At 38.2% G+C, this 19,494-nt stretch overlaps 1 protein-coding gene across 1 annotated transcript; it reads right to left on the bottom strand.

Moving 5' to 3' along the window:
* Positions 1–3,833: 3,833 nt before the first annotated feature.
* LOC138909080 (uncharacterized) lies at positions 3,834–6,028 on the bottom strand. The gene is made up of 3 exons (XM_070200178.1): positions 6,023–6,028; positions 4,464–4,625; positions 3,834–4,397 (listed from the first exon to the last, which is right to left on the bottom strand). Exons 1-3 carry the CDS (start codon positions 6,026–6,028, stop codon positions 3,834–3,836), a joined length of 732 nt encoding a protein of 243 aa, XP_070056279.1.
* Positions 6,029–19,494: the final 13,466 nt, after the last annotated feature.

The raw sequence follows: 19,494 nt of genomic DNA on the forward strand, positions 1-19,494 counted from the left end.
GTACGGACTGATCGAGACGATAATGTTTCGATCAAAGGATATCTGCATGACAAGCTCGGTCAAGATCCGAAGTAAGGGCGGCGAGCTTCGAGCTCTAAGACCGATCAATAACAAGCTCGATATCATTATCGAGCCCATATCCAAATCGAGCTACGAGGCAAAGCGGAGATTATCGAAGATGCATGGACCGACCAACATTCACCCCGAATACCGAGACCCCAAGTCGGAATCGATCTCAGGCCAAGGCCGAGGGCTCGATCCAACACCAAGCTCGAGCCAGTATTGAGCTCGCAGACTAGGGCCGTTGCAACCTCATTATGGGAGAGCATCTTGGCGGAAATCGAGAAAAAGACAATACATCATGGGCTCTCCACTAACGTATTTTTTATTGAATATAAAGTAGGATCCCTCTACTATAAAGAAGGACATAGATTGTAAGCAAGGGCTACACACTGTAACAAAAGATCACTTTTCATATTGAAAGGTATCCCTTTGTGCTCGTTTACTTTATCCTATTCATTTTTTTTGCTCATTATTTGCATTCCCATAGTCAAGAATACATATATCTCTACTTCTTTACACGATTTATATCAAATTGTATCGCATATCCTTAGAACCATACACAAATCTAACGTTATCCGATTTTTCTGGTAAACAGTTTGGTGCCCACCGTGGGGCTAAAGATAATAGTGATTGTTTGATATAAATCTACAGTACACACCGGCTTACAACTTCAAATCAGCAATGGCTTTACCTATCGACCACGAAGCCGGCCTTCAAGATGAAACCAACAACTTGGCACTCGGGGCCGAAAGGCCACTCGATGATGGCACCACCGCTCGAATCGAAGCACCCGAAATTCGAGCCGAAGTAGCATTGGATGTCAATTCACAAATAGCTCTAGAGGCGCATCAGCATTCCGAACCGGAAGGAAGCATTCGGGGTGGTACTCAATCCGTAGCTCGAGACACCCATAACGTGGAGGAGATCGGAGTCAGCTTACGAATGATCTTCGAGATGTTACAAGCCCAGTAAATAGCGATAGCTCAGTTGCAGAGCCAAACTCAGGAACAAAGCAGGCCGGAGTCCAATCCGCTTCGAGAAATTACCCACAGAACGGAACCAACCATAGTGAAGTCAAATGAGCAAGAATCGGGGACTACTCCCGAAATTACTAAATTACTCGAGGAACTCACGAAACGAGTCGAAGCCAACGATAAAAAAGTAGAAACATATAATTCCAGGGTCGATCAGATCCCGTGAGCTCCACCAATGATAAAAGGGCTAGATTCGAAAAAATTCATCCAAAAGCCTTTTTCCTCGAGTGCAGCCCCAAAACTAATCCCCAAAAAATTCCGTATGCCCGAAATACCCAAATATAACGGAACGACCGACCCCAACGAGCACGTCACTTCTTACACGTGTGCCATCAAGGGTAATGATTTCAAAGATGATGAGATCGAATCTGTATTATTAAAAAAATTCGGTGAAACCCTGTCAAAGGGGAAAATGGTATGGTATCATAATTTACCATTTAACTCTATTAGTTCTTTTGCTATGCTTGCAGATTGCTTCGTAAAAGTACATGCTGGAGCCATAAAGGTCGAAATCAGAAAGTCAAACCTGTTCAAGGTAATACAAAAGGATAACGAGATGCTAAGGGAGTTCGTAGCTCGTTTTCAAATGGAACAAATGGATCTGCCACCAGTCACAGACGATTGGGCAGTTCAAACTTTCACTCAAGGTCTAAACGAGTGGAGCTCGATGGCTTCACGGCGGCTGAAGTAAAATCTAATCGAGTACCCAGCTATTACTTGGACCGATATGCACAATCGATATCAATCCAAAATAAGAGTTGAAGATGACTAGTTGATTTCTAGGTCCGTTACAAAAAAGCAAAAGTCGACCAGAGATCGATACCAGCCATATAGCGGAAATGATACTACTGCTGAGTATCCAAGGCCTCTTTAAAATCAACCTCGTATACAAGGGGGCTTTATCATTGAACGCATCTGTGATGATTATCAAGTTCGGTGCAAAGGAGGTTACTTCGTTATTTCATGACAAACAGTGTCTCAACAGGAAACGTTGTAAGAGCCAAATGGTCAAGGCGAACCATGCTTATGTAGTTGGCCCGAGCCCTGACGCAAAACATGAACCCATGTATAATGACTTGCAAAGAAAGCCCTCTTCTTTACCGATATTCTATGTTCAAAATTTATTATGCAAACAGGATCGAATTCGAGCAAGCGCTCACTCGACCATTACGCCTACGGGCTACATTATTTCGAGTTCGAATCATTCACTCGATTATTACGCCTACGGGCTACTTTTATTTCGAGTTCGAGCAAGCACTCACTCGACTATTACGCCTACGGGCTACATTATTTCGAGTTCGAATCATTCACTCGACTACTAAGGCTACGGGCTACGTTTATTTCGAGTTCGAGCAAGCACTCACTCGACTATTACACCTACAGGTTACGTTGCATCGAGTTCGAATCATTCACTCGACTGCTAAGCCTATGGGCTACTTTTATTTCGAGTTCGAGTAAGCACTCACTCGACTATTACGCCTACGGGCTACATTATTTCGAGTTCGAATCATTCACTCGACTACTAAGCCTACGGGCTAATTTTATTTCGAGTTCGAGCAAGCACTCACTCGACTATTACGCCTACGGGCTACATTATTTCGAGTTCGAATCATTCACTCGACTACTAAGCCTACGGGCTACTTTTATTTCGAGTTCGAGCAAGCACTCCCTCGACCATTACGCCTACGGGCTACATTGCATCGAGTTCGAATCATTCACTCGACTGTTAAGCCTACGGGCTACTTTTATTTCGAGTTCGAGCAAGCACTCACTCGACTATTATGCCTACGGGCTACATTATTTCGAGTTCGAATCATTCACTCGACTACTAAGCCTACGGGCTACTTTTATTTCGAGTTCGAGCAAGCGCTCACTCGACCATTATGCCTACGGGCTACATTATTTCGAGTTCGAATCATTCACTCGATTATTACGCCTACGGGCTACTTTTACTTTTGAATTCGAGCAAGCACTCACTCGACTATTACGCCTACGGGCTACATTATTTCGAGTTCGAATTATTCACTCGACTACTAAGCCTACGGGCTACTTTTATTTTGAGTTCGAGCAATCGCTCACTCGACCATTAAGCCTACGGGTTACTTTGACTATTACGCCTAAAGGCTACATTATTTCGAGTTCGAATCATTCACTCGACTGCTAAGCCTACGGGCTGCTTTTATTTCGAGTTCATGCGAGCACTCACTCGACTATTACGCCTACGGGCTACATTTCATCGAGTTTGAATCATTCACACGACTGCTAAGCCTACGGGCTGCTTTTATTTCGAGTTCGAGCAATCGCCCACTCGACCATTAAGCCTACGGGTTACTTTGACCATTACGCTTACGGGCTACGTTATTTCGAGTTCGAATCATTCACTCGACCACTAAGCCTACAGGCTACTTTTATTTCGAGTTCGAGCAAGCACTCACTCGACTATTACGCCTACGAGCTACATTGCATCGAGTTCGAATCATTCACTCGACTACTAAGCCTATGGGCCACTTTTATTTCTATTTCGAGCAAAACTACTCATAAGGCCCAAAGGCAACAGAGATTTAAATTCAAACTATCTATTTAGTTTGAAAGGCTATTTTTCTTCAAAAAGAAGAAAGATTTATATTTACAATTTTTTTGTACAGAGGAGGCTACTCTTCCAAAAGGAGGTTCTTTATACAAAAACCGAAAGCGGTATCAAAAGAACGCAGCGATCAACCTAAGGCCCTAAATGACTCAATCTTTATCGGAGGCCGTATTCTCGGCATCGCCCTCGTCTTCAGATTCCCCCGAGTTATCGGAGTGCTCCTCAGGAAAGGCCAACCTCCGAGCTTTGTTCTCCTCCGCCCTGGCGACTTCAATCTCGGCCCCAACATCGAAGCCCTGAGCTCTGACCTCCTCTATAGCCTCTTTTCGAGCCTGCCACTTTGCATGTTCGACCATGCTCACAGCTTTGGCTTGATTAACCTCGACATCGATCCTGAACTGAGCCACTTTGGCATCGGCTCTTTTGTTGGCTTCGACCACTTCAGATCTGGCCACTTTGAGTTCTTTGGTCAAATCTGCTTTATCTAAACTGGTCGAATCCAACCGATGCTGAAGCTCTTTCATCTTTTTGATCAGCCCCAAAGCATTTTCTTTCATTGATCGAAGTTGGGCATCTGACAGCTCCAACTGAGCTTCGACGGTTTCCTTTTTTGAGGCAAGGTTATCCATACACTTTTTAAATTCTTCTGCCTCGGCCAGTAGTGCATCTACCTGTGATTTAAGCCGTCCAATCTGCTCGATCCTCTGCCGAACCTGCAGAATCGGATCGCTAGAGGTTATCTCTTTTTCATCTTCACTATCATGGACCATTCAGGATACCTGCTCAGCCATCTCCTCATGCTCTTCCCGAGCCGCTGTCAAATCTGCTCGAAGTTTTTCACTAAAAAGCTTGTACGAGTCACTCTTCTTAGTGAGGCTCTGAACCTCGGCATCATGCTCCTCCCTGATTCGAAGAAAGGCCTCGTGATGTAACACCGAAGCCTGCAAACAAAAGGAGAAATATTAGAATTACCTGCAACTCTGTGTAAAAGAAGTGGCGAAAACGCCATCAGAGTTACCCGATTCAAAGCATGTTGGACCTCGTTGAAGAAACATGCGGGCCCTACCGCATTCATCACTGATTGATCTTCATCGGTCACCAAGGACCGAAGGTAACTGGCAATCCCCACAGGGGAAGAAACAATTCGGGTATCCGCAGGTACGGAGAGCACTATCTTCCGCCTTCGGTCGGGATCGATACACGGGACTGGAAATCGGTCCACCAGTTTATGGATCGATGAAAACGTCAGTATATATCTGATCGAGCTGTTGGAAAATCATATCGTTTCTCGCCACCTCCTTTTACGAGAAACAAGGGGACTATCTGTTACGGTCAAAATCGATTTGAATCAATCGTACGGACTGATCGAGATGATAATGTTTCGATCAAAGGATATCTGCATGACAAGCTCGGTCGAGATCCAAAGTAAGGGCGGCGAGCTTCGAGCTTCGAGTTCTAAGACCGATCAATGACAAGTTCGATATCATTATCGAGCCCATATCCAAATCGAGCTACGAGGCAAAGCGGAGATTATGGAAGATGCATGGACCGCCCAACACTCACCCTGAATACCGAGACCCCAAGTCGGAATCGATCTCGGGCCAAGGACGAGGGCTCGATCCAACACCAAGCTCGATCCGGTATCGAGCTCGTAGACTAGGGCCGTTGCAACCGCATTATGAGAGAGCATCTTGGCGGAAATCGTGGAAAAGACAATACATCATGGGCTCTCCACTAACGTATTTTTTATTGTATATAAAGTAGGATCCCTCTACTATAAAGTGGGACATGGATTGTAAGCAAGAGCTACACACTGTAACAAAAGATCACTTCTCATATTGAAAGATATCCCTTTGTGCTCGTTTTACTTTATCCTATTCATTTTTTTGCTCATTATTTGCATTCTCATAGTCAAGAATACATATATCTCTATTTCTCTACACGATTTATATTAAATTGTATCGCATATCCTTAGAACCATATATAAATCTAACATTATCCGATTTTTCCGGTAAACATATAGTTCTAGTATTCATTTTAAATAACGTGTGCTCGTTCAAACACATTTGAACACGTTGGCGGTAATAGTACCACTTTGGTTCAAAAACGTCCAAAAATTGATTTGGTTTCAACAACAAAAAAAAAAAAAGAATATAAAACAAAAGTCAAATTGATTGTAGTGATTACTGTTATTCTTGACAGTAACGAAGGATCTTGACAAAACCTTCAAGTGTCCCAAGAAATCACATTTGCCTAACAACTTAAATTACTGTGACTGTTAGCAAAAGGTTGACAAATGTTGGTGCACCGAAAAGTTTTTACTTTGCCAATGTCAAACCTCCATTGGGATTCTTTGTTGAGATTTAAGCACGTTGGCTTGAAGAGGAAATTCACGATTATAGTTTTTAAATCATATGACGATAATTGCATTATTTTTAGCTATCAAATTGTTTGTATCATAATCAAAGTTTGCTCAAAATTGTATTAAAAGGTCATTATTGAATCATTGATTTAATTTTGTTTCTTTTTTCTTTACTCTGAAAATACTAATGTTTATCCGTATATTTTTTTTGTATGTCAAACGATGGGAAGCAAATATGGATATCTCACAAAGCAAATTTGGATCAAAATTCAATTGTAAAAATATTTGCTTAATTGATTCATGTACGACATATACTATATTCAAAGAGAATTAATATTTCTCTCATTTAAGTATGTGTAAGGCAGATGTTACTAAAATATTTGATAGTAGTAATTTAATTGAAAGCTCTAGAAGAGCTACTATAACTCTTCCAAAGGGAACAATGCTTATCATAGATTATGCAATGTTCTCCTTCAAGTCCAAGAGGAACTTGTTGAGCTTTAAAGATATCCGCCGAAATGGATATCATATTGAGATAATAGGTGAGAATAACCTTGAATATCTCATCGTTACAAAGAATGTCTCTGGCCATAAAATGGTTATTGAGAAATTCCCATCTTTGTCCTGTGGCCTGTATTGGACAAGAATTAGTGTAATTGAGGCACATTCTATTGTAAACCAAAAGGTTACTGATTCTAATACTTTTGTACTTTGGCATGATTGATTGGGACACCCTTGATCAATTATGATAAGAGGAATTATAGAAAACTAAAATGGGCATCCATTAAAGAATTTAAAGATTCTTTTAAATAATAAATTTTCTTGCACTTCTTGTTATCAAGGCAAGTTAATTATTAGGGCATCACCAACAAAGGTTGGGATTGCGTCCCCTGCATTTTTGGAACATATACAATGGGATATTTATGGACCTATTCACCTACTTAGTAGGTCATTTAGATATTTTATGGTCTTAATAGATGCATCTTCTAGATGGACTCATGTATACCAATTGTCATCACGCAACCTGGCGTTTGCAAAATAAATGACACAAATAATTCGATTACGGGCACAATTCCATGATAATCTAATTAAGTCTATTAGACTTGATAATGCTGCCGAGAAAATCCCATGCATTTAATGATTATTGCTTATCAATTGGGATAAAAGTAGAACATCATGTAGCTCATGTTCACACTCAAAATGACTTTGTAGAGTCTTTGATTAAACGTATGCAATTGATAGCAAGACCGTTACTCATGAAAATAAGGTTGCCCACTTCTGTTTGGGGTCATGCCATTTTGCATACAACAATGCTAGTTCATCTCAGACCAAAAAATTATCATAAATATTCCCCGTTGCAATTAATTTTGGGTCATGAACATAATATATCCCATTTAAAAATTTTTGGATGCGCAGTATATGTGCCTGTAGCACAGCTATATCGCACCAAGATGGGTCCCCAAATAAGGTTAGGAATATATGTTGGGTTTGAATCGCCCTCCATTATTCGCTACCTTAAAACATTAACGGAAGATTTGTCCACTACTCGATTTGCAGATTGTCGATTTGATAAGGCATGTTCCCCAAAATTAGGGGGAGAAATTGGTGAAACCAAACGGAAAATGTTGTGAAAAAATCCATCATTGTCTCATCTTGATCTACATGCCTCTATTTGTGAAAAAGATGTGCAAAAGATTATTCATTTGCATAAAATAGCAAATCAAATACCATACGCATTTACGGATCTAAAAAGGATAATAAAATCACATATCCCTGCAGAGAATGTTCCATTCTGTATTAATGTCCCTATTGGAAAATTTTCTAGTGTCAGAGCTAATGAGTCAAAAGCACGCCTAAAACGTGGCAGACCATTGAGTTCTAAGGATCGAAATCCTAGAAAAATAAATAAATGATGAAGATGACACTACGAAAGAATCTCATAAAGAAACTCATAATTTAACCAATCTTGAGATTCATGTGGAAATCACTAAGCCTGAGACTCAAGAAAATAAGGAATTATCAATAAACCCAATCGATATTGAGACGAATATGAATCGATTGGATATAGTGGTGGATTATATCTTTGCATATAATGTTACATCTAGCATTGTGCAAGATAGTGAGGATCTTGAACCTCAATCTATTGGAGAATATCAACAAAGACGTGATTGGCCAAAATGGCAAGAAGCAATCCAATCTGAGTTGGATTCACTGCAAAACATAAAGTTTTTGGGCATGTAGTCCAAATACCTAATGGTGTTAAGCCTGTTAGCTATAAATGGGTATTCGTACGTGTTACACCCCATATTTTCGTACGTAAAAGTACGCCATAAATAAATTGACGAAAGCTCGAAAATGAGATATTACATCCCACATTTTTGTACGTTAAAGTTTCGTCGTAAGTTAATCGACGTAAGTTCGGGAGTGGGATTATTTTGAGATTATAAGCATTATGCTATTTCAAATAATTAATAAGTTAATTCTCGAAGGTGAGAGGATAAGAGAATCGAAGAAAATGAGTTCCGTCGAAGTTTGGCAATTTGGGGATAAAATACGATCCAAGTTATAATACCTCGTATTCATGGACTAGTGCCATACAAGGTACCGCATGACCATGATAGTAAGGTGTATAAATTATATAAAAAGTGAGTAGTATTTTAAGTAATTTGATATAATTCTTAATTATGTGGGTAATTGATTAATTATTGAATTAGTGGAGGATTAATAAGTTGATTAAGGAAATTGGGTGAATATTTGGATAAGTTTAAGGAGGCATTAACGTGGCAGCCAAGGGGATTTGTTTAAAGCACAACTATGTGACTCTTGAATCACTTTGCAAGGTGGCAACATTTAAAGAAATGAGCACCTTCATTTAGTTTGGTTAAAATAATGTTATCAAAAGGGCAAAAGATGGTACATCCCTATTGATTTCCTTTCTTGTATGATTGAAGTTATGTTTTCTTGATATTTAGAGAATGTGTAGATTAATAAAATGGAGCTTCTTTAATGAGTCTTTCTAGTGCAGCATTCCCTTCCTCCAGTTAAAAAAGTGAAAGATTAGCTTTTCATTTGGTATTTGAAAACAATCCGAATTGGAATCTTGCTAAGATTACAAAGTAATGATGGAGTTTAATCAATTTATTTGAAACTTCAAAGCGTGAGTTTTGAAATTTAAAGGAATACGGTGCAATCTTTCTCAATAATATCATACGAATATTTCCCTACTCCATGTATGTTAAGGCTATCCCTTATTTCTTTTTGGCATGATCCATACGATACAAATAAAACGAGCAAATGCACAATTTTCATAAGTGATTCTATTCATAGAAATACTAGGGGTGTCTATATTCTTGATTCCCCATGTGTCTTATTATTCTATCATCTGTTCATGGGTCTCAGAAAATACGTAAGTTGATAAAGTTTATTTCATGATATTAATTAGAGGCATAATGGTCTTATGATGTTCCGAGAGATTTTATTGACATACTTCTCATGCATTGCATTCATTTATACATGTACATTGACCCATGACCAGATGATGTTATATACGCGTATATTACATGTATATGGGGTATGGAAAAAGGTTACGGCGTTATATACGCACCACCACCTGATCAGCTGGTATACGTTAATGATTTGCCCACATTGGCCGAGATGATATGATGGGATGCCCTTAGAGGCTTGATGATGTTATGAATACATATACCTATGCATGGTATGCTATTTATATGTATATGCATGACATTATGAATATTAATGATTCACAGAGTTATTCAGACTTACATGTTGAGTATTTTACTCCATGTTTCTCTCATGTCTATTATTTACTGATTTTCATTCCTTACATACTTTGTACATTATTTGTACTGACGTCCCTTTTGCCTGGGGATGATGCATTTCATGCCCGCAGCTCCTGTTAGACAGGTTGAGAGTCCTCCAAGTAGTCTATCAACTCAGCGGAAGGTGTTGGTGCGCTCCATTTGCTCCGGAGTTGCTATTTGGTCACTATGATTAGGATATGTATTGATTGGTATGGCGGAGTTCTGTCCCGACCTTTATGAAAATTATGTTTTCTTAGAGGCTTGTAGACATATGTCATGTATATGAAAGAATTTATGGCCTTATCGGCCTATGTTCAGTGTACGAGTGATCATTTTGGTCTTATAGGCCGTATGTCTTATGTATAAGTTGGTATTACATGTTTTATTCTAGTTATCTCACGGCAGCTTTTCCGTCTCATTTTCTTATGATAGTATGATACGAAAAGATACGTTATGTTGGTACTCAGCTGAGTAAGGTATCGGGTGCCCGTCGCGACCCATCGATTTGGGTCGTGACAAAAGTGGTATCAGAGCAGTTCTGTCCTAGGGAGTTTACAAGTAGTGTCTAGTAGAGTCTTGTTTATGGGTGTGTTGTGCACCACACTTATAATCATGAGGCTACAGGGTATTTAGGACTGTCACTCTTTCTTCTTACTCTAGATCGTGTGGTAGAGCTCAGTTGTAAGAATTCAAACTCTTAAACTCTATTTTACACGTAATAAGATGATACCTACAACCAAAAGACAGTTGGTAAGAGATTGCATGTGTCTGTGGAAGAGTTGAGTTAGAGAAACTCGATTTTGTATGATGCTTATGATTAGTAAATATAAGGTTTTCAGTAGATCATGTGTGTACTAAGACGTGTAAGCCTTTCGATAAGGAGCCTTAAGGCAAGAATATCTATCCACCCCTATGGTGAAAGGCAATAAGAGATTCAGAAGGTAGGTAGAAGCTTCAACAAGTAAAAGGAGCAAGATGAGAAGGGTACGAGGTACCCAGTTAATGAAGATCATCGGTATTTTCAACTCAGGCAGAAAAATATAAGCATTGTGAGTTACCTTCAACAGTAATAGAGGTATGTATAATTGGCTACACCCATCTCAGTTATGCCCTATGGGAGCTAACAAATATGGTTTAAGAGAAGAACGAGATATCAGGACCCGACTGGGGTTAGAGTAACCCAAAATGATGGATGGATTGTTTGCGTTAGTTGACATTTTCGAAGGATATTGCAAATGTGCTAATAGATCTCCTTGTGAGACACCCAGATGGTGTACTCTAGAATAGTACAGCTAGATATGAGTACTACAAAGATAGGCACTGGAAGCATGGAAGGGATAAATATTTCCTTAGTATGGCTCCCGTCCCTAGTAGAGGGAGAATGTAGGGCAACCCAAAGAGCCAGTGGATAGAGCAAAGGGAGCTAAAAGTAAAAAAATGTCTTGTTGGAGTTTTCAGAATAAAGTGATAGACATAAATGTTAGCAGGGAAATAAGAAGAGAGTTAATGAAGCATTATGAGTAAGATGTGATACATGGATGACAATGATAGATCCAAAAAATGACAATGTTATAGAGTCTGTAGTCAAGTGAAGAAAAAGACGAGAGGTGACAGGCCTTGAGACAACAAAAGAGTATAGGCCATAAAATCATATCCTCATTTCGAGAAATAAGTTCGTGACACCAACGCGACTACCAGAAGGAAAAGTTAGACCCCAGAATAATAGAAATCGGTATGGGCTGGTGAACAAGATAAACTAAACATGAATTAAGGACTGAGTGATTTGATAATGGTCGACATCATGGGAATTTCAAATTTCATTCCGGCGATAATAGAATGGACGATAGAAGAATAACCTTTAAAGGTCATTCAGGAAGACGCTTCCCTAAAGCAAGCAATGTGAACAAAGTTAACCTTAAGGGACTGTGTGTGCCAGTTATACTAAGTGTCACCTTCGCGAGTAAGAAAATTTGTTATCCTTGGTACAGAAAGGTTACCGCGAGGCAAGTAAGGGTCATCGATGATGTGAAAAGACGCCAAAGATGAAGAGCTAAAACATCTATAGGTAGATCGTCGTAGCACTAAATCTTAGTACTCCCCTAAAGGGGGGAATATGAGGTGATATGGCATTTAAGTCAGAATTAAGTGGTTCTAGTAACTATGGAATGGTAAAGTAAGAATGCGATAAAAATGAGAAAGGGATGAGATTGCACTTACTCAAATCCTACCGATATGCTACGATTCCAGAACATTATGCAAACACGACGTCAATTAGAGAAAGTAAGGGTTCCTGCCCAGGATGTTATTGATAGATAAGGAGCCAGTGCGAGACGTAAGTTAGGACAAAGGAAATAACACAAGAAAGATTACGCGGAATATCTATATGAGAAGGGGCCAACGAGAAATTATTAGTTGATTCAGGAAGAGCCTAGTTATGTCTAGATAAGAGGTTACAGACAAATCAACAAATCGTGCAAAATAAACATAGTAAAACCCAATATAGTGAATTTAGCCTCGCAGTTATGACATTGTAGTACTTGATATATATTCAGATAAGAGTTGGGGTAGTTAAAAGTACCGTATGAGTATTACGGAAATAAAAGAGAGTGCCACTGGGAGGACAGTCAAAAATATTAGTTCAGAAGCAACCCTACAAGCATAAGAGCGTGGAAGTAAGTAACTAAGGATAATTATAGGTGAGTACAAACATCAAAAATTCTGTCAGGTAAACGATATAACCAGCTTGTAACTTTACAAGAGCCAGAAGGTCTCCCTAAGTACTACAATGAAAGACTAGCTGAGAAAATAAGGAAGAAGGCTTCAACCTAAACATGGTAACTTGAAGGAGAAATGGTTATGTAAAAGCAGTCTCCCTGCAAAATTGTATGCACTCCAAAAGAAAGTGGCACCTACCATGGCTAATGAATGAGGAGTAAAAATCAGAAGTATTATTCGAGACCATATGAGTTGTACAAAAATTCTGGCATGCGTGGGAACTAAGATAAGCCAAGTATTCATGCAACAAGTGGCAGAACAACTAGGAAAAGCAATTTCTTGCAATTAAAGAAAGTTGGGAAGGAACAAAAGGAATTATTCGATCAATGATCCATAGATAATTACGTTATGGACGCACTTAAGAGTTCGGAGTATTATCCATGCAGCATATATGTTGACAATCATATAGCCGTAGAAGATTCCGGTATAAGTTAAAAGAAAGAATTGAGCCCAAGTCATAGACAAAGGATTGGATTGTTAGAAGATAGTATCATGGATATTCCATAACGTCCATGAAGGGCTAAAGTAATATATAATAGCTTAAGCCTACATGAAGGCTGATCAAAAGGAAGAGGAAGCTAAAGAGTTACATCAACCAATAAATCAGGAGTCTAATTATTGGACCCGGAAAATTTCAGGAATCATTATTGAGAACATAGCAGAATCACTCTTAATATCAGAGGTACAAGAGAGATAGTACAACAGCCATATTCTATAATGGCTCTACGATAAAGTCAGTTAAAAGAGTACTAGCCTTATAAGAAGTCAATATGAAGCTCCCACCAGATTGTGTATGCAGCAGAGGTGCAAGTATTATAATAGATCTTCAAGTTGTGGATGTGAATTAAACCTGTGTTAAAACGAGGTCATGAATGAGATAGAAGACGTTATACGAGATTTTAAGGTAAGTAAGGTAAAGGTGAACAACATACGAGATACTCAAATGCAGAAGGTTGCGAATAATCCATACTACAGATAGAAGGTTAGAAGTGCTAGGATTCAGTACCCAGGAATGGTAGCAGCGTCGTCAGTAGCATATATTCCAACCTATGGTTTCTAGGTACCGAGAAGTCTAGTTAAGAGAGTAAATAAGAGAGTCTAGTTAAGAGAGTAAAGAAGAGTTAGAGATGATGTAATGTCTCCCTTGATGTTCCAGAATAACATAAGAAAATCTATGGTGCAAGAAAGTTGAAGGAAGATTGCGAGTAGTATAAATGGATATGTGTAAATCGCAAGGTAAAGTATGGTAGAGGACAAGGTTATAGGAAGATATGAGTAAGAATAAGAAAGGACAAGTGAGCAGGTGACGAGAATGGATAAGTCCTCGAGATTAAGCCCATGAAAACAAGAGATCTGATGGTTTCTCTAAGTTACAGGAAGCTCAGTACAGCCTAAATGAACTCAAAGGAATCTAAGACTAGTAGTATTTAGAAGAAATGGAATGCTGCCCTGGTAGTAGAATAAAGGTGTAATTGTGATAGATAAAGGATGACGTTTGGGCCTTCGATTGAGTAATAATTTGAAGAGGATTTCATGAATTCTACAGGATTAAAATACCCACATAATTTGAATCATATTGGGATGCTATGAAATACGGTTATGGAAGTATAGTATCGCCGCTAAGTGGATCAGGAGAATCACTTCAAATATTCCTCGATGCAATGTAAGCCCTAGTGGCAAGGTATTACATAAGAAGTTTCAAGTCATCAGTGGTATATTGTAGATCAATATTGAGGTGAATCAACAATGGATGGAAAAAAGTCACAAAGTATGAGATGAGATTAGGCCGTCATTCTTAAGATGAACAGTAATGAGGAAGCATTAAAGGACTTAGATTTATACATATGGGATAAGAAACAAAAGTAACCTGGAGTTCGATAGCAGACCTCAGTAAGGATAAATTAAAGTAAGAGTTATGGTATAGTATGACCTACCTAGATGCATTAAAGTCATACAAATGGATAACCAGGTCTATGAAATAAGATATAGCAATATTCGTAAGTTCAACAAAGTATCGAGCAAAGAACTTCAGTATACCTATAGATGCCCAGAGAGAAATCTTATCAAGCTCTGTATATGCTTACAAAGTGAGGCCTAGAGATTGGCTAAAAACTGGAGGAAAAAGGAGAGAAGAGTCGCATAGGCGCACATACAAGGAAAAAGTCGTACAGGCTGCATGACAGAAGGTAGCAAGAGTTACGAGATTGAAAGAATTCCGACCACAGACCATGGTGTGAGAAAGAGGCCTAAGGGGGGGGGGGATGCCCTGGCCTTTGGATTTATTCAAAGAACAGTTGCCTAAATGGTAAGAAAAGTATTAAAGTATTTGTAAGAGCTATGGGTTATGAGAATGATAAGTGCATCAGTCAACATTCGAGGACGAATGTTCCAAAGGGGGAATGATGTTATACCCCATATTTTCATACGTAAAAGTATGCCATAAATAAATTGATGAAAGCTTGGAAATGAGATATTACATCCCGTATTTTTGTACGTTAAAGTTTCGTCGTAAGTTAATCGACGTAAGTTCGGGAATGGGATTATTTTGAGATTATGAGCATTATGCTATTTCAAACAAGTGCTAAGTTAATTCGCGAAGGTGAGAGGATAAGAGAATCGAAGAAAATGAGTTCCGTCGAAGTTTGGCAATTTGGGGATAAAATACGGTCCAAGTTATAATACCTTGTATTCATAGACTAGTGCCATACAAGGTACCGCATGACCATAATAGTAAGGTGTATAAATTGTGTTAAAAGTGAGTAGTATTTTAAGTAATTTGATATAATTCTTAATTATATGGGTAATTGATTAATTATTAAATTAGTGGGGGATTAATAAGTTGATTAAGGAAATTGGGTGAATATTTGGATAAGTTTAAGGAGGCATTAACGTGGCAGCCAAGGGGATTTGTTTAAAGCACAACTATGTGACTCTTGAATCACTTTGCAAGGTGGCAACATTTAAAGAAATGAGCACCTTCATTTCGTTTGGTTAAAATAATGTTATCAAAAGGGCAAAAGATGGTACATCCCTATTGATTTCCTTTCTTGTATGATTGAAGTTAAGTTTTCTTGATATTTAGAGAATGTGTAGATTAACAAAACGGAGCTTCTTTAACAAGTCTTTCTAGTGCAACATTCCCTTCCTCTAGTTAAAAAAGGGAAAGATTAGCTTTTCATTTGGTATTTGAAAACAATCCGAATTGGAATCTTGCTAAGATTACAAAGTAACGATGGAGCTTAATTAATTTATTTGAAACTTCAAAGCGTGAGTTTTGAAATTTAAAGGAATACGGTGCAATCTTTCTCAATAATATCATACGAATATTTCCCTACTCCATGTATGTTAAGGCTATCCCTTTTTTTTTTGGCATGATCCATACGATACAAATGAAACGAGCAAATACACAATTTCCATAAGTGACTCTATTCATAGAAATACTAGGGGTGTCTATATTCTTGATTCCCCATGTGTCTTATTATTCTATCATCTGTTCATGGGTCTCAGAAAATACGTAAGTTGATAAAGTTTATTTCATGATATTAATTAGAGGCATAATGGTCTTATGATGTTCCGAGAGATTTTATTGACGTACTTCTCATGCATTGCTATTCATTTATATATGTACATTGACCCATGACCAGATGACGTTATATACACGTATATTACATGTATATGAGATATGGGAAAAGGTTATGGCATTATATACGCACCACCACCTGATCAGCTGGTATACGTTGATGATTTGCCCACAGTGGCCGAGATGATATATTGGGATGCTCTCAGAGGCTTGATGATGTTATGAATGCATATACCTATTCATAGTATGACATTTATACGTATATGTATGACATTATGAATATTAATGATTCACAGATTTATTCAGACTTTCATGTTGAGTATTTTACTCCATATTTCTCTCATGTCTATTATTTACTGATTTTCATTCCTTACATACTTGGTACATTATTTGTACTGATGTCCCTTTTACCTGGGGACGATGCATTTCATGCCCGCAGCTCCCGTTAGACAGGTTGAGAGTCCTCTAAGTAGTCTATCAGCTCAGCGGAAGGTGTTGGTGCGCTCCATTTGCTCCGGAGTTGCTATTTGGTCACTATGATTAGGACATGTATTGTTTGGTATGGCGGGGCTCTGTCCCGACCTTTATGACAATTATGTATTCTTAGAGGCTTGTAGACATATGCCATGTATATGAAAGAATTTATGGCCTTATCGGCCTATGTTCAGTGTACGAGTGATCATTTTGGTCTTATAGGCCGTATGTCTTATGTATAAGTAGGTATTACATATTATATTCTAGTTATCTCACGACAGCTTTTCCATCTCATTTTCCTATGATAGTATGATACGAAAAGATACATTATGTTGGTACTCGGTTGAGTAAGGTACCGGGTGCCCGTCGCGACTCATCGGTTTGGGTCGTGACAGTACGTAAGAGAAATGAGAAAAATGAGGTACAAAGATATAAGTTATGCCTTGTTGCACAATGATTTTCACAAAGGCTTGGTATTGATTATGAAGAGACATATTCACCTGTTATGGATGCAATAACATTTCGTTATCTCATTAGTTTTGCTGTCCATGAAAAGCTTTACATATATTTAATGGATGTGGTTACAATCTACCTCTATGGCTCACTTGAAAATGAGATATACATGAAATTTTTCGAGGGATTTAAAATGCTTGACGCACATAATTCAAAGTCTGGGGAAATATTTTCAATCAAATTGCAAAGATCTTTGTATAGTCTAAAGCAATCAGGAAGAATGTGGTATAATCGCCTTAGTGAGTATTTATTAAAGAAAGGTTATATAAATAATGTCATTTGTCCATGTGTTTTTATAAAGAAAATAACATCAAAATTTGTTGTAATTGCCGTATATGTTGATGACATAAAACTTATTAGGGCTCTTATAGAACTCCAAAAGAAAATTAATTATTTAAAGAAGGAGTTCGAGATGAAAGATCTCAGAAAGACAAAATTATGTCTCGGTTTTCAAATTGAACATTTGGCAAACGTGTTTTTTGTTCATAAATTTGCCTACATAAAAAAAGTATTGAAACGGTTTTATATGGATGGAGTACATCCATTAAGTACTCTGATGGTTTTTCGATCACTTGATATAAATAAGAATCCGTTCGGATCTCAAGAAAAGAATGAAGAGCTACTTGGTCATGAAGTACCATATCCTAGTCCAATTGGTGCACTAATGTATCTTGCTAATACAATAAGGCCTGACATAACTTTTTTTGTTAATGCCTTAGAAAGATATAGCTCTGCTCCTACAAGGAGACATTCGAATGGAATCAAACACATATTGCGGTATCTAAAGGGGACTACCGATATGGGCTTATTTTATGGCAATAATTGCAGCCCCGATCTTGTTGGTTATGCTGATGCTGGGTATTTATCTGACCCACACTAGGCTTGATCTCATACAGATTATGTGTTTGCATATGAAGGTACTGTCATATCTTGGCGATCGACTAAGCAATTAATCGTGGCTACTTCATCTAATCATGCTGAGATAATTGCTATTCATGAAGAAAGTCGAGAATATGTATGATTGAGGTCTATGATACATCTTATTCGAGACAAATGTAGTTTGAAGTGTGACAAACTACCCACAATTTTATATGAAGACAATGCAACATGCATAGCCCAATTAAAGGGAGGATTCATAAAAGCAGATAAGACAAAACACATTTCACCAAAGTTATTTTTCACATATGATCTTCAAAAGAATGGTGATATCAATGTGCAACAGATTCGTTCAAGTGATAATATGGCTGATTTGTTCACCAAATCTCTACCGACGTCAACCTTCAAGAAGCTAGTGTACAAGATTGGGATGCGAAGGCTCAAGGATGTGAATTGATGCTCTCATCAGGGGGAGTTAATACGCGTTATACTCTTTTTTCCTTACAAGGTTTTGTCCCACTAGGTTTTCCTTGCAAATTTTTCAACGAGCCAATCAAAAGGCGTATTTCTAAACATGTGTACTCTTTTTCCTTCTCTAGAATTTTTTTCCCATTGGGTTTCATTTTAGTTAAGGTTTTATCGCGGCACATTATCTGTTGAATAGACATTCAAGGGGGAGTGTTATAAATAGAATTTTATTTAAGGTGAATGTCTATATTTTAGAGAGATTCTAGGGTTTGTTACTTTGTGGCCAAGTTACTTTTTTCCTATAAATAGAGGGTTTCTATTCCATTATAATTTATCCCAAATCAATAAGAATTCTCTCTCTAGCTCTGCCTTTGTCGGATCTTTATTCGCCCACTCCTTCATAGAGCGATGACTAAGAGCCGGGAATTCTGAATTCTTTTAGTAGAGCCTGAAAGTATCCCTTTGATCGATTCCTACCACGGACGGGGTATACATTTCATCTATAGCGTCGGCCTCATATGGACGGAGATGCTTATGTTTATCATATTACGGCTTCCTAAGATGCTAACACAGGGGCTACTATTGCTACGGGAGCTTATTGGTGGATCAAGAAGATCGGAGATGGAGATGGAGATGGGAGGTATCTTCCTCATCCCGATCACAAGGAGAGGACTTTTCTCTGCAATACTCTTCTTCCTCTTTTACTGTTTTATAACAGAATCTGATTTTTTTTATTTATTTTTTTGTGGTTATTGAAGGTTACTAACTTATTTATTTGGGAAATGGAGAACTAAGGATATTATGTGAGCTACTGCAAGTCATTTGTAAAATAGTACTCTCTGTCTAAAAAAACAAGTAATGGCATTATTATTATTATTATTGTTGTTGTTGTTTATACAGAAATAAAAAATATTATAATCTTTTCAAATATTTTCACTATA

This window comes from Nicotiana tomentosiformis, chromosome 1 (genome assembly GCF_000390325.3).
Source record: "Nicotiana tomentosiformis chromosome 1, ASM39032v3, whole genome shotgun sequence".
NCBI classification, from domain to species: domain Eukaryota; kingdom Viridiplantae; phylum Streptophyta; class Magnoliopsida; order Solanales; family Solanaceae; genus Nicotiana; species Nicotiana tomentosiformis.

Excerpts from the sequence above, each read along its gene's own strand:
- LOC138909080 (XM_070200178.1), bottom strand. Across the intron at positions 4,398-4,463 it reads ATGAGGAGATGGCTGAGCAG|GTTCGGCAGAGGATCGAGCA; the intron begins GTATCCTGAATG and ends CCGATTCTGCAG.